This window comes from Centruroides vittatus, unplaced genomic scaffold (genome assembly GCF_030686945.1).
Source record: "Centruroides vittatus isolate TY-2023 unplaced genomic scaffold, ASM3068694v2 scaffold_944, whole genome shotgun sequence".
In the NCBI taxonomy this organism is placed as follows: domain Eukaryota; kingdom Metazoa; phylum Arthropoda; class Arachnida; order Scorpiones; family Buthidae; genus Centruroides; species Centruroides vittatus.
The window spans coordinates 2,674,749-2,692,092 of NW_027122722.1; the positions used below are offsets into that span (position 1 = coordinate 2,674,749).

Sequence of the window (17,344 nt, forward strand, 5' to 3'; positions counted from 1 at the left end):
TACGTGCTCGTCCTGCTTTCCTCTCTCCCCGAAAGTGTCTTCCTTCTTTCCGTTCCAATCTCCCTCTCTCCTCTACCAATAACCCCTCGACCGATTGGGTGTCACCCCCTTTTGTTTTATTACAGTTCAGACCACATGGGTCAACTAACTATAGTGTGGTTAGGTAAACAGAAGCCGGAATTACAGTTTTACCGCAGGAAGATGGTATAAGGAAATAAAGAAAAGAAAAATAAATAACAAGGCTTAATAAAGCCACAGTGTTGTTTGTGGAATAAGGTTGCTATAATTTTTCTTCTCTAATCAATTTTCTGATTTGCTGCGTAGTAGATGTGGGTATTTTTGTGTGAATTTGTCAAGTAATGCTTGTCTGTTTGCAAAGTTTGTGATGATATAGTATAGTGCTTCTTAAACTTTTTTGAATCACTGCCTTTTTGGTTGTGACTGTTAGTAGTAATGCTCCCTGTTCTGTGTACACAGGGCTCTTCTATCATGCCTAATACCCCTGTGGATAATTCAAATGCCCCAGGGATGATATTGCTCACTTTGAGAAGCACTGATATAGAAAGTATAGATGATGATTTTTGTTTGTCTTGAGTTCACTTTGCTTATTCTTGGCATGGATTTCCAATGTGAGAAGTTAGTTGCTTTACTGCTGCTGAAGCACTATGGCTAGGATGGTGTGTGTTATATATTGTATATGGATGAGATGGTGAATGTGTGTGTTTGTTTGTGATTCCATAGTTGGGCTAGTACTACCTTTGTCAATAGTAGCAACTGCTTCAGATTTTTTGAATATGAATATTTGTCTAAATCTACAAATATGCACCTTGTTAAACAGAGCAATGTTTGAGTTGGGATTATGATAAAAACATATCACAACTCTCATTTTTTCTCCATTAAAGTGAGTATGCTTATGTACCTAAAGTCAGGTGTTTATAAATCTGTTGTTACTGATGTGGGGAATCATGCACATTTAAAAACATGATAGCTACTTAGAAAATAGTGATATCTTGGATTTCATTGATAATTCATCCGAAAACAATTGGCGAAATCTGAATCCAACGAAAACTGACAATTATTTCCATATGAATCAATGTAAAATCTAATTAATTTGTTCTGGATACTCCAAAATACATACCAAAAACATATTTTATAGAAAATAAATATAGTGTTTGATTAATACTAAAAACAATAAAAAATTAATATAAAATAAATATATATAAGACAATGTTCGCAACCCACCTTGGGATGGAGAAACATCGGGAGAAAAATAAACTACTACACATCGTCTTCCTCGACTTGGAAAAGGCCTTCAATTGCATACCCCATCAGCTCAGTTGGTATGCACTCCGTGACCATGGAGTGCCTGAGGACCTCGTCAGCTGGGTCAGAATGCTGTACTCAAATACGAGCAGCCAAGTGAGGTGCATGGCTGGTACATCTGACAACTTCTCAGTGAACATTGGTGTTCATCAGGGCTCTGCACTGTCACCACTGTTATTCATTCTCATCATGGATACTATCACAAAGAATGTACAGAACGATGTGCCTTGGACACTGCTTTATGCTGACGACATCATGCTTGCAATTACCACTCGAGAAGAGCTACAGTGCCAGGTGCAGGTCTGGAGAAACTGTCTGAGTCTTTTTGGTTTGTGCCTTAACACCAAGAAGACCGAATATCTAGAAATTTTTCCAAATGTGGGCACGATCCAGGTCAATGGTGATAACATGTATAAAACACACACTTTTTGCTACCTTGGCTCAACTCTACAGAGTGACTGAGGCATTAACGGTGAAGTATGAATGAGGGTAAATGCAACATAGCTACGATGAAAAGAAGTCACCGGTGTTCTCTGCAACAAAAAGATGCCCATGTACTGTACCTAAAATTGAAAATCTACCAGACTGTGGTACGACCTGTTGCTCTCTATGGTTCTGAAAGTTGGCCATCAACGAGAGCAGCTGAACGGCGTTTCCATTCCATGGAGATGCGCATGGCTTGCAGGATGCTTGGTGTATCTCTCCTCAACCATATCACCAATGACACGCTATGCCAACAATTTGGCATCCCTCCCATTGAGGCAAAAATGAGAGAGAGATGCCTGTGCTGGTTTGGCCACGTCTGATGATTGGCACCAGATACAGTTGCCAACATTGCTTACCACCTAGACGTAAATGGCCGGCGGCCACCATGTGGAAGACAACAGCAACGATGGTAAGATGCTATCAATGTAGACTGTAAGGGCTCTGCACCTGAACCCAGATGATGCACTCAATCAAACAAAGTGGCGTTCGAAGATCTGAATAGTGGACCCTACATCTGTGGGACAATGCTAAGAAGAAGAATATATATAAGACTAATGTAAAAAATAAATGAACATTTAACATGGCTTTTTTTATGATGGAGCTAAAAGGAAAGGAAAGCAATGGAACTGGGTATTTTTTTTTCTTTATATATATATATATATATATATATATATATATATATATTAACATAAATTAACAACTTACATAGCCTGGCACTGTAATGCACAACCAGGCACAAAATACAAGAAAGAATAAGATGAGATAACATTTATAAGCAGTGAAATCAATAGCTACATGGTAATACAAGGTAATACAAGAAGTAAAAAAAAGTAAAATAAGATATGTACTGTACAATATATACAACTAAAGGAAGGTGGTTACATAAAAGGCAACAGTAAGTATAAATGCATAACAGTACTAGTGTATAATAATAAATTACAATACAAACAAATTATAAATGTGAGTTAACAGACAAGGTACAGCCAAATAGATTTACATTAATTGATTGGAGTAACCTGAAAGTACTTGTCCACTAATTTAAGGAATAAATTGTAGGTGTTGTTGTCATGAGTAAGCTCCTTGCAATTACATGGCCAAAACTTGTTTTTGCTTCTGATGAAGATTTCGAGTTGTGTCCTTTCGTGCTCAGTAATTATAGATATAGTGCAGACTGCCATCAGGAACACCACAGATAGGGCAAAGGTTATTGTTGCTGCAAGAGAATCTGTGTAGGTAAGCATTGAATTTACCATGATTGGTAATGAACCAAACACTATGGTGGTAAGCTTCATCCGTTTTTTGCTGATTAGACCATGTAAATTTGGAAAGAACTGTTTGTTAATGGAGTTGTTGTCCCAGTCAGCCTGTTAGTTTTATTAACAAGGTCTTTCCTCAGCATGTAGGGTAGATGTACCAGTTTTGGCCAGTGTACCAGTTCTGGCCAGAAAACAAATTTAACTTAAAAATATAATCACCATATATTCAAATCTGTCCAATGAAACAAACTTTTATTGTTAACTGTTCACACAGTTAACAATAAAAGTTTGTTTCATTTGTGATTATATTTTTAAATTAAATTTGTTTTCTGGCCAGAACTGGTACTACACTGGCCAAAACTGGTACATCTACCCTATTTAAGAAACTTGGCAAGGATTTTGGAGTACTCGACGGGAAGAAAGTGGTTATTGGCTGCATCCTTGGCCAGAGAGTAAGCTCTCTCATTACCAACAGTGCCATTATGGAAACGAATCCAGTTAATATAGTATGTATTCCTGGGGTTAGTAAGGCAATTGTGAATCTGAGAGGCAATGGGATGAAGAGTTCTCTGCCTTTTGACCAAAGACAATGCTGAGGCACAGTCAGTGGGAATAAGAATGTTGTTGCTTGTGAAGGAAGACTCACACCATTGAATGGCCTTTAAGATGGCAAAAAGCTCAGCCTGAAACACTGAGTAGTTTGGGCTGAGCTGAAATTGCTCAAAGTGGATCTCATGATTGTCTTGATAAATCACAAAGCTGCTGCCAACATTCCTGTCACATTTCGAGCCATCAGTGTAGATATTGGTGTGACAGTCTTCAGGGTAACCTTCATTATAATGAATTGTGGTGTAGGGGCTTGCAGAATACTTAAAAGAAACTTTCCTCTCTAGATCACTGGGGGAGATGTCTGTTTGAAGATCAATGGCATTGCTGCCCCATTTTAACTGCCAGAACTTTTGGTAGGAAACAATAGTTTTGTCAATGGGGGCTGCGAGCAATAACCTGTAAGCTGATGTTTGATGTGGTGCGAAGGCTGGGTATATTCAAAATCTCAGCATCAGTCCAGTGAGATGTTGCCAGAAGTGATGTAACTGCTGGCATTTTCTAAAAAACACAAATGCTGACTGCCGGGAATTTCAGGAGAGAAAAACAGGAAAAATGGCAAATGACGTGGACTTCCATGTTACATTAAATTTATTTTTGATTTTATTTAATGAGAACAACTTAATGAAAAATGAATATTTCAAAAAGAGAAATAGGGATAAAGATTTTTTAAATTTCTGTAGGAGTGTTAAATATTAAAATCAATCCTAAGATTACACTTTAACAACTAAAACAAATTATGTGATGTCTTATGTAAATATACTAGTATATTAAAATATTCTATATTCTATTTTATTACAAACTTTTTGCAAAAAAAATTGACAAAAACTGAAACCGATTATAACTGAAGTCAATGAAAACCAAGGTATTACTGTATTATGATTTCAAAATTAATGGAATATGGTCTAGATCAGGAATTGGCAATATGGTGTCTGTGGCACATTTCAGACACACCCTTTAGAACCATAGTCATGCAATTGCAAATATATATACTAATACTAGTAATTTTATTTAATTTGATTTTGTTACTTTATGTATGTACTTTTAATTTTCATTTTTTAGTTATTACATGCAAGTATAATCTTTATTTTATATAAATATACATATTTCAAAATATAATTACTCTATTTATTACAACATAGTTTAATTTTTGAAAAAAATCACAATGTGCCTTGAATTGTTTTTAAAATATTTATTGCACCCTTAGTAACAAAAAGGTTGTCGACCCCTAGTCTATAATTTATATACAAAACTATAACAGACAATGCAGCCAATACATCTGAGATATACAACGGTTTATATGCGAAAATTAAGAGCCATAGTCAAACTGCATTTTTATGTTTCTTGTGTGGCTCAGCCAAAATTTAGTAGGAAATTCAGTGCAGAAGCTTGTCTAAAAGATCTGCATTTTTTTGATATTTATTAAAAATTTATTTGTATTTTTCTCTTCTTTCAGAAAGAGATGGGACATTTTAATGAAAGCAACTACAAAAGGAAATGTAACATTAAAAAACAATGTGTGCTGAAAATGGTCCTCAAGAACATATACAATTTTAGATGTTAAGATAAAGTTATTGGCAATAAAAAAGCTTTATTTAAAATTTTTGATTGTAATGAAAAACCTGTAACAAAATTAGAAGCAAAGAAGCTGAATGATTCTTTTGAAGATTGTGAAACATTTTCATTTTTTCTTCAACCCTACAATGATTAAATGAAACTAGTAAAAATCTTCCAACTAAAAATTCAGATTTACAAAATTCTGTAAACTTATTATCATTATATACGAGGGTGGTTTTTTCAACCTCCGATGGTCCATAAAACAAAGACAAGTGTAAATAACAAAATGGATTTATTACCAAAAGTTAGGTACAGACATGGTTACTTTTTGACATAATCATCATGAAAATTGAGGCATTTGTCATAATCTGTGGGCGAGCTTTACAATCCCCTCTTCATAGAATGTTGCCGCCAGTGACTTGAGATGGGCCTTAACGTTGTTTTGAAGATCATCATTAGTCTCGAGCCTCTGCCCTCCTAGCCATGTTTTTAGTTCAGGAAAGAGGAGGAAGTCACTTGACCCTAAATTGGAGCTATATGCTGGGTGTTTAAAAAGTTCCAAGCTAGGTGGAAGTCTTCATACCTTTAAAGACTTCCACCTCTTTCTTGAACTGAAAACGTGGCTAGGAGAGCAGAGGTTCAAGACTAACGATGATCTTCAGAACAATGTTAAGGCCCATCTCAAGTCACTGGCGGCAACATTCTATGAAGAGGGGATTGCAAAACTCATCCACAGATATAACAAATGCCTCAATCTTCACAATGATTATGTCAAAAAGTAACCATGTTTGTACCTAACTTTTGGTAATAAATCCATTTTGTTATTTACACTTGTCTTTGTTTTATGGACCATTGGAGATTGAAAAAAAAAACAGCCTATGTATATATCAGAAGACATTTGGAATGACTGTGAATTTCTTCATACTATTGAATCAGAATGTTATGCATTAGCAAACAATAAAAATTATGAGTGTTATAAAATTAGAAAATGAAAAGAAAATTACACTTTGATGGAAAAGTGATGAGGATGTTCAATGACAGGCAAATTAGCAGTAATTGTAAATTGTTTAAATGTGATCTGTGATCAATTGGTATCAGAAATTAATACAGGTGTTGAGAGAGAGAAAAATATTTTGAATTATTTTGCTAAACTTAAAGGAAATATTGCCAAAAGAGTATGATAGCTATATTATGAATTTAATAAATACCTTTTCAGATGGCATTGACATTACCATTTTTAAGAAAGAATCAACACAATTTATAGAATTTGCAAAAAAAAAAAAAAAAAAAAAAAATTATAAATTGACCTTAATTGATGTACAGTACAAAGTGATTCAAGGAGGGCTGGTTTCTACATTTCCTAATGTAAACATAATTTTAAAAATATATTTGTCAATTCCTGTTTCCAATGCATCAGCACAGGATCGTTCAATGTCCTTAAAAGAATTAAAAATTATCTTAGAAATTCAATTGGATAAGAAAATCCAATACAGCCTCTTCAACCTTTAAATTTCCGGTATACAAGACAAAAGTTAACAAACTAACGTTTTCGATTCTCTAGCGCTAAAGTTGGCGTACTCGAGAACGCAATCTATCTACTTGCTTCTCAGAAACGCTAAAGACAAACCAGATATTTTAAGAGCACCAGGGGTATATAGTATCCCGATAAGGGATCACAGGTTCCAAAGGAACCTAGTATATATTGGATCTACCAAGAGGTCCATTCAAAAAAGGATTTCTGAGCATAAGTATGACGTTGCCAAAAAAAGACACGCCATGGACCCCGATATAAGAGCAGACTTCGATAACACCAGCCTCATTAAAAAGTCATTCAAAATGGACCACATCAGGGCATTGGTGACCCTTGAGATTTACAAGGCAACCATATCGGGGAAATGTATTAATTTCAAGGACAGTAACGTATTATCATATGCGTGGCGATATATCTCTGAGCTGCATCCACATTGGTAGTCATGTATTATTCCTGAATAGATAGATCGCGCCATTATTATGGTAGACTCCTGTCTATTAAATTTATGTTGTATCTTTCATCATTACTGCATGCTGGAGATATTCAATCTTTTGAATTTCAAAAGCATTCTATATTCATCGCATTCCATTATCAAAACCGTCAACGAACCTGACGAAGATCTCGGTGGAGAATCAAAAACGTTAGTTTGTTAACTTTCGTCTTGTGTACCGGAAATTTAAAGGTTGAAAAGGCTGTATTAGATTTTATATGTACTGGTAGTCATGGGTGAAGATTGTGGACAAGAAAATTATATAATTTGACAGTATATATATGTTACAGTCAAAACGCGTTTTTAGTTAGAACGCGTTTTAACTAGTTGAAACTAGTTTATACTGGATGTCTTTGTTAAAACCCGTTTTGTCTAGTTAAAACTAGAATTTACTGCTAGTCAAAAATGAATTTGAGTTAAAACTAGTTTTAACAAAGACATCCAGTATAAACTAGTTTCAACTAGTTAAAACGGGTTTTGACTGTAACACACACATATATATATATACAGTAGAGAGTCGTTTATTCGAATCAATTGGGGACTGGGGTTGTTCGGATAACTGACTTTTCGGATAACCAATTATGTACGAAAAAATATATTAATCTGTTCGATGTTGAAATTTTTCTCCGTTGCGTGTCGCTTCGTGTTGAATTTTCGTCGATTTTAAGCCTAATGAAAATTTTTATAATAATAATCGAGGCTATTGTATCATTAAAAATTATTTCTTTATTTTGTACAAACAAAATAAATATATTGAAAAATATAAAAACATAAAAATTATACTTTAGAAGTAAATCTAGTATCAAAAAAGTTTGATTTGGCACAACACAGTCCGACTGGAAAGCATTCGGATAATCAGTGTTCGGATAAACGACTCTCTACTGTACATTGAGAATGGTATTTCAAATAGGGTTGATTACGATGAACTGATCGACAATTTCTCAGTTCAAAAAAACACTAAAAGTGAAGAGATAATATTTTGTTTATTCATCCCTGTAATCTGTCTTGTAATTTTCTCTTAAATTTTTTTTTAATTGTGAAATTGTTTTTGTTTTGAATTTCTTTTGTTAAGAATTGTTTTTTGTTTTTAATTTGTAAAAAGTTTTTTTTTATTATATTAAATGACCACAGTTTATAAGTATATATACTAATTTTTCTTTAATTAATCTATACTGTAATTGAATTATTATGTATTTTTATAAAAGTACATACTAATTTAATTAAGTGTTTTATATATGAATTTTTCATATGGCTTACTCTTAATTGTTTATCAATGTTGTATATCTAATTTTGTTTTGTTTTTAATGAAATTTTATTTAAAATTGTTCTTTAACTTTTTGCGTGGGCAGTGTTGAATACAAGAGAATATTGGAGGATTCCTGAAAAATTTCCTCAAAGGAAAATACTTTACGTCAGCACTGTATTTGATGCATATATATTAGTGCATTTTATATATATATATATATACAGTCAAACCTGTTTTTATGCGGGGGATAGGGACCGCATTAAAAAAGATGCATTAAAAAAAATAGCACGAAACTTCACGAATGGCTGTAAAAAATAGTTTTCGCAACACAATTAAAAAATATTTTTTTTATGCGGTCAACAGGGACCGCATAAAAAAAGTCTCACATAGAAAATAACTCAAAACCGTACAAAATAGAATTTATTGACAACAGATGTCAGCACTTGACTGCATCGTCTGGTCTATCGTCTGTTTTACATATTTTTGTCCAGGTGGTGTTTTGTTGACTTAAAAAGTAAATTATTTCATTTTTCGCATATTCATGCAATAATATTACTATAATAAGTGCATTTATGCTATAATAAGTTTATTTAGCTATAATAAGTCAACGTGAGACATGACGAATCGCACGAGACTAGTCGCCAACTATACCGCACAAATAAAAAATCGCACAAAAAAAACCGCATAAATAAAAATCGCACATAAAAAGAGCGCATAAAAACAGGTTTGACTGTATATATAATGCACCACTATTCATTTCTCATCATAGGTCTTACCAGTCTTATGGAGTCTCTCTCTGTAGGCCTCAATAAAACTTCCGGGTCCCTCAACCTCTCACCTAAGCACAATTGTCCATCTGCTCTGACCCAACCAGAACCAACCTACCAGTGTTTTTATTTGGGAAAGGTTTTTCCATATTTCCTTCTCAATACACCAGTAATGTTTCCTTGCAAAGAAACAAAGAAATTTACTTTAAGAACAGGGTTCTTGGGCTTTTAAAAGCCCAAGAACCCTGTTCTTAAAGTACTATGGCACTAGTTCTATTACTAAAGCATCGTCTTCCCCTTTCTTGTTGGGGGTGAATCTTACTGGTGTGAGTTGTTTTACTGGAAGCTTGAACATTACTCTATAGTTCATCAGAACCATAGGCGTAGCTAGGGTATGGCGGTGGGGGCGGCCCGCCCCGGGTGTCACCCGTGTAGAGGTGACACCTGGTAGGCCTGTACCTAAAAAAAAAAAAAGAAAAAACAAAAAGGTCAACGGCTTGCCTCCCATGACAGTTTCTTCGCTACAAGGAGACGCCACGAGGGCTCGCACCAGCTAAAAATCTTACTATGATTTATTCTATAAATCTAAACTCATACGTCGCAACATCGCATATTCAATATAGCGTTCAAGTTGCTCGAGTGCGAAGATATTACAATTCAACAGTGTTTTATAAAAGAGTTAAAAAGGGTGACACCATGATATCCGCACCGGGTGTCACCCATGCTAGCTATGCCACTGATCAGAACTGTCAAGTTTTCTTAGCTCAACAAGGTAGTGACTAATGAGAGAGTAGTTGTTATTAATTATTGTAAATTGTAATTTTTAAGCAATCCATAAACATTTTTTGGAGTTAAATCCTTACTTGAGATTATTTTTTATTTTATTATTTTATTCTGGATAGAATTTTTAAGGAAATGTTGTAGCTTTCAATGTATTTTTTGTTTCAAAATCATTTTTATAAAACTATCTTCTGTTAATCAGTGTGTTTGTCTTCCATATTTTAGTCTATATTGTTCTGTAATGAAAATAAACCAACCACAGCTTTTCAGAGAAATTGTTTTAAACTTTAATAAACATATTAATGTCTTTAAGAAGTGTTTTTTTTTAAATTATCAAAAAAATTTAAATATTTTTAAGACTTTAAAAAAATTAAATTATTTAGATTGTTACAGTATAGCTAATTTACCTCTATTTGTTAAGGTAGCACTTTACAAACATTTCTAAACTAGAGAAGATAAATCAGATAGAAAAATGATTATTATTATTTGCCTTTTTCCATAAAAATATGTAGGTTCTCACTAAGTAATGATTATTGGGACTGAAAAATGAATTATCTTATACCAAACGATTGCTGGATTACCATGGGCTACATTAATGCTGCTAATGTAATCTGGCAATTGTTTAGTATTAATTTAAGAATCAGGTTTATGGATGTTTATATTGAATTAACTATATTATACATTTGGAATATTTTCTAATTTAATTATTTGACTAAGAAGAAATATACAGATGCTAAGAAAAATAGATATAAAAGGATAATAGTTATTATTTTTTTGTGTTAAACCTTTACTACTTAGACTTGACTATGAAATGTAAAAATTTATACAAAAAGTGTTTGAAAATAGGTCAAATTTGTTTAGTTTTAAAGGATCCTTTTTTATATTTGAAAATATATTTTAATTGAGTACAATGAACAGCCAAACCTTGTTTATACATTTTTGAAGAGAACTGAGAAAAATATTGTACAACTGAGAAAAATGTATGAATGAAACTACTTTTGAATTGCTTTCGGGATGAATTCGGTTGTCAGAAAAGGGCGGTGCAGCATTATTTATCACTGTACAACTGAATTTGTAGCCTATGTGTAATTCTTAATGAAGAATTTCAATTTACATACAGTAAATTGAAGTTCTTCATTAAGAATTACACATAGGCTACAAATTCGGTTGTACAGTACAGTGATAAATAATGCTGCACCGCCCTTTTCTGACAACCGAATTCATCCCGAAAGCAATTCATACATTTGAACAAAACATAAAAAGGAAAAGTAAAACAGTATCAGTATGAAATTAAACTGTGTGCTGTACTTTAAGAAATTGATCAAATTTAGTTTTTTTGTTTTTACCATGGATATGTCTCATACTGGTACAATATGTGAAGTTGACTCCTTCTGCCAAAACTCCAGTTACGTGAAAGAATGAAGAAGAGTCATTCTAAAGGGTTAGCTCACACTGACAGCAAATAGTGAAAATGAATGAGAAACTTGAAAGTGATTTTTATTTGCTTAGCAAAATTTGTCCACACTGCAAAATGTGGAAAGCAAAAATTTTCAATGCATTGGACTGGTAGAATGATTTGATAAATAGAAAAAAATTTGTTAGAGAAACAGCATTGCATGTTATGTATTATTGTAGTACCATAAAAATCATACTGGAAGACATTTTTAAAGGTTGTCACAACATTTTCTCTAGGATCTGCAACAAGTGAAAGGTGATTCCTGCATTTATCCATTATGGCCCCATATTATTTGCTCTGCTTTCTTCATTTGCTAGCAATTTGCTATTAGTGTAGACCAGGGTTGTCCAACCTTTTTTCCTAATGAGCCAAATTAGAAATTAAGGTGGGCCACAAATGTACTTTATATAAATATATGCTTTTAAAAAGTTAAAAATGTGAATATATAATTTTAATAACAAATATATATTATTACAAAAAATACTGTATTATTGACAGTAAAAAAAGAAAGAATTCTCACAAAATAAAAATACATTTAATGCGATTTTTGACATTGCCTTCCTTTTATAATATTGTCACTATCTGCTTTTATGATACTAGTCTTAATTCTAAGAATGTTAGTTAAATGGGAATCACTCAACCTATTTCTTTCAGCAGTTTTGATATTTTTAATGCACGAAAATAATTGTTCAGAACAGTATGTACTGTACTACCTTACGTGCGCAACAGTTTTCTAATGCCAATTACATCATTATGACCAAAGTGTATCCAGTGAAACGAGAATAAATTTTACGACATACTTTACTACCAAAAGAAATGGAAATCTACCTAAAAAGTTTTGGTTCAGTGGGTCACATAAAAATATTAAGTGGGCCATGGGTTGGACATCCCTGTTGTAGACTAACCTGAAGCGAAAACATACTGCAATTTGCTTTTTCACATTTTTAATAATTGCTTTAAATGTTTCTATTTCATTTCATTTCAAAGCATAAGTGAGAAAAAAATGCTGTAGGGTACCAAAAAATATAACATATGTGCAAATTGTATGAAAGAAAAAATATAACTGAAATGTTTTATAATGATGAAAGTATCCTGCAGATAATATTTAATGTATAATTGTGAAAAACATACAATTGAGAAATTTATAGACAGGGCTTGATTGTATTCAGAAGTATTCTGTAATTTATATTGATGATAAAATAAATTTTGTATACATTATAGATGACAATAATAATTGTAAATAGGTGCTATATTTTTATAGTATATAGTTTCATCAATCATCACATAAACTTGAGGATAATCAAGGTCAAATCTTATTTAAACAGTGATACACTAATGTTTATCTTTACATATTTAACTATAATCTTTATCACCATCATACACTAGTACCGTTGTTTATTATAGCTAAAAAAGGTTGATAACATCATCTGAAAGATATTACTTGACTATTCATTTTTAGTAATAATCATAAACAGGATATAAATTAAAAAGATGTTAACAACACAACTATGTATTTATAACCATCAAAAAATATCAATTTTAATGAAAACAAATGTTTTCAATTTTAAATCAACATTATCACATTTGTTTTCATTAAAATTTGTGTTTTGCTAGTTATAGGTTTTTAGTTGTGTTTATTAGTACATTACTCCAATGAATGTGTTGAAAAGATGTTTTTGGATATTACTAAAGTTTTATTGTATATAAACACATTTCATCAAGTGCTTTTGTTACTAAAATGATAATTATGCTGCAGTTAAGCAATACTAAATCTGTCAGATTGACATCTATTGAATAATTTTCAGCTATTGCAAGCAAAATTTGAAATTCTAGATATTGTGTCAGTAACATTTATACACAACATTTTAAAAACTTTTATTTATGTGAACTACATGGAAAGATTATGTTAACTTTTACAGAAAGATGATTTCATGTAATACTGACTTGTCAACTATATCCTGCAAATACTTTCACATTAGAATTATTATTTGTAAAAACAATGATTAATATCTTTTTTCAAAGAAACTCATTTAAAAGTATATCTGTTAACAGTGAAATCAATGTATTATAAATATTTGTAAAACAGCAATTTAATTCTGATAGATAATAAACTCAAATACACATTTGATAGTTGTGTGTTTATATAAAATCTTGATAAAATTACATATAAATTTGTTTGCATATTATGTCATAAATATGTTTTTTTTTTAGAAAAAAATACATTAAAAATACATAAATTTACAAGCAAAAAATCATTAAAATGTGTTGAATGAAGAAACAAACTAAGTGAACATCATATTAGAGTATTTTAAGCTTCTTACCAAAAAGTATAATGAACTGATTCTGAGTGGCAAAGATGTGTGATTTCTACTCAGAATGTTCCATTGCTTGGGGCTTTGAGGTTGGTTTTATATGAGGTGGTAAACATGTTTGAAGAATTTAGAACACGAAGAGGTAATGTCTACTTCACTCAACAATGACAAGAGTTATCAAAAATTACCCCAGAGTAAATGCCATTTAGATTTTTACATACTTTTCAATGGCACCAGATTTTTACATACTTTTCAATGGCACCCCACGTGTCATTGAACTCTGCCAAGAAGCCTTGTAGGGCTCCGTAATCTGGAATCTTCAACATGTATGCTCATCAACTTTTGGACATGTATATAGTTCCCTTGTGCCTTGTTTTGCCATAATTAGTCTGATTCTTCTACCTCAGGTTATTTCCAAGCTATGAGACTGGTTCATTTTATTTGTAACACTCTGTATATATACATACATAGTTTACAATCATACTAGGACATGATAGAATTGAAGCAGAGCCAGAAAGAAAGAAGTGATCCCTGCTCTTGTTAGGCACAGAAGAGGCTATCCTTTAACCTGCCAACCATGGGAGAAGTGATCTTTGGGGGATACTATAGATTACCACCTATGGAATTTCGGGACTTTGAGTATATATATCTGAACCGAGGGGACTGAGATGAGTTTAACGGTACTCTACTTTTGGACCGGAGACGAAAAATAAGAAAGTTATCATACTTTTTTAATGCTTTCATGCAGACAGCACTGTAGTTGCTAGTGCTGCCATCTCGCGGTAAAGTCTGCAAACAAATTAAAAAATGCACTCTGAAAGGCAAGAAATTGCACAAACAGTCGAATGCCACTTCCTTTTTTTTCTTTTGTTCAAGAACTACTGTGAATCAATAACTAGTGACGTTAAACAATCGGTGGCCTGTCGGCGGCTCCCCTCCCAGGGAGTCCATTGGGAGCATGAACAGTCGAACGCCAGTTCCTTTTTTTCCTTTTGTTCAAGCATCGTGATAGCGCGGTCGGCTCATAGTACTAGCCAACCGCGAGAGATAGCAAGACTGAGGAGCCATAGCCCCCGAGGTCGACGAGCGCAAGGGTGTGCAAAAAGGACTTAACTCGAACTGTAGATGATCAGTGTGCTCCTGGATCAACATCTGCCTGTGTTGAAGGTATATATGGCCGACTTGCCGGACTGCCTGTTAAACACGCAATAGGCTTAGCGGAGAGAGCGACGTGACTCCCGATCATTGTGCGATCGCCGAAAAAAGTATGATAACTTTCTTACTTTTTGCTTTCGGCCCAAAAGTAGGGTACTGTTAAACTTGTCTCGGTCCTCTGAGTTCAAATATATACTCAAAGTCCTGAAATTCCATAGGTGGTAATCTGTAGTACACCCGATCTTTGTAACTGCTGGCCACGGGAGAGATGATCCTTGTACTAGCCAGCTACAGAGAGATGATCTCTGCACTTGTCAACATGGAGAGGTGATCCAAGAACAAAGCAATTGGAGGAGATTGCTTTGTTCTTGCATTTTGTTTGTTTTTGGACCTATTTTCTGTTAGACACACTCAATACTGTTTTTATTTTTGGCCCCTAGGCCTAAACTCCATTAGGCAAGTTCATTTGCATTAGAGAGCAAGGACATTGTCTCTTTAAAACCTCTGTATATCAAAAACGAAGTCATGGACTCTTATTTTTTACATTTAAATGGACTCGTTACATTTTTGGATTTCTCATTGGAATTAATGGAAATGGCAAAGTTTAATAAAACTGATCAAACAGATTTTGAGAACAAACACAATTCTGTAAGTCACATAGAAGAGGCTTTGCTAATGCTCTGCCTCAATTAAACTGAAATCATGGTATTCAAGTATTGTGCAAATTGAAGGTTTGGTGTATAATAAAATTTGTTAACAGAACTACATTGAAAAATAGATAGATGTTAATTTAATAAAAGTAACTTGTACTTCATTTCAAAATTAATTATTTCATAATTAATGGATTGTTCTATTGCAATTATTTGGATTTGAGAAATTTTGATATTTTTATTTATAATACTTGGTTATTTCAACAGTGCTGTAATGTTCTTTATTGACATCAAATTTTTTCAAAATATGTTAATTTACAAAATCAATTTCGAAGATAATTTTATATTTATAAAAATATACAAAATGAGATAATGAAACACACTTTATCTTCATGTTAAATAACGATTTGGTGTCTTTGATATTTTTTATATTAGAATATGATAGTTTATCTGTTTTAACTGGATATAATTTTATTTTTTAATTTAAAATAATAGATGACAAATTTTATAATTTTATTTTTTATTTTATTACAGGTCTGCTAACTTTTATTAATTGCTACAATGTGAAATGGGCAACTAGAGTTCAAGATAGTTTTACTCTAGCTAAAGTGATTGCTTTAATTATCATTATCTTAACTGGAGTAGTTCATCTAGTCTTAGGTATGACATTTTATATTTAGTCATTTAATGTTTTTATATTTAAATTATCAACAATGTTATGGATCATATTTAAATAAAGTATGAAAATAATTTTCAAGAATTAGTAATTTTTGATTAAGAAATTTTCATAAAATAAAAAACAAACAAGGTGAAATAAACCAATATCTAGATGTAAATGTAAATGTAAGACAGCCGTGATCACTATGTCCGTATGGAAGTCTTGCATGAGCAGTTGCATATGAGAATGAATGGGTTCAGGATGGAGGAGGGAGTTGAGAGATAGCACGCTGGAAATAAAGCACTCCACTATGCATTTAAACCAACAATTCATTTGTTTAAGTTTTTATACTATTTTACAAGGGCATAGAATTGGTGGAGTAGTCTATCACACAATTTAGGCAGGTGAACTCTATGTTGTCATCTGTCCTCTTGCCTTTTTTTCAGGGTCTTCCCCCTGCCTATCTTGTGCCTATTTTTGGTAAAGTTAATGGTTGTTTCAATTTGCTATTTTTTTCCCCATTTCTCTTCATGAGTAATTTTTTGGAAGCTGCGTCACTCACAGAGGAAGAGCTATCCATGGGAAAATTTCATGAAGTTCCTTGACTGCATTTGTGTAATGGAATACTTCTTCACTTTTTTTGACAAAAAAATAAGATTGAAATTTTTACATTAGCCCGGGTTCTCACACAGCTAATGTTTTTGCCTGTGTTAAACGAACATTTCCTGTTTAACATGGGCAAAACATTAGCTGTCTTGCATTTCTGTGTTGGATATTGGTTTGTTTTGCCTTGTTTATTAAGTATAACCAGTTTTGACTGGTTGGTATAACTTTGTATTTTATAAACAAGTACTGGGCCATAAAAATTGGGGGCTCTTACTGCACTAAGACTTGAGTTTACAGGGCATAGAAACAGATTGAAATTTCAAAAAATAAATAGAATAAAAATGCAATATTTTAAAGTATGTATTTTAAAGAACTATAAAAATGTTCATAATTGATGAAATAGTTCCAGAAATGACAAAGTGCATGTTTCATAATGGATCATTACTTGTAGGCTACTGCTGGATT

The 17,344-nt window shown here is 32.7% G+C and overlaps 1 protein-coding gene across 3 annotated transcripts in view; it reads left to right on the forward strand.

Annotated features, from left to right (window-relative positions):
• The window catches only part of LOC136990498 (Y+L amino acid transporter 2-like), an 86,710-nt gene that overhangs the window by 9,615 nt on the left and 59,751 nt on the right, over window positions 1-17,344 (forward strand). For all 3 annotated transcript variants that reach the window (XM_067288891.1, XM_067288892.1, XM_067288890.1), the window contains one exon: window positions 16,150-16,275. In XM_067288891.1, coding sequence (XP_067144992.1) covers window positions 16,150-16,275 — 126 coding nt within the window. The remainder of the gene's footprint in view (window positions 1-16,149; window positions 16,276-17,344) is intronic.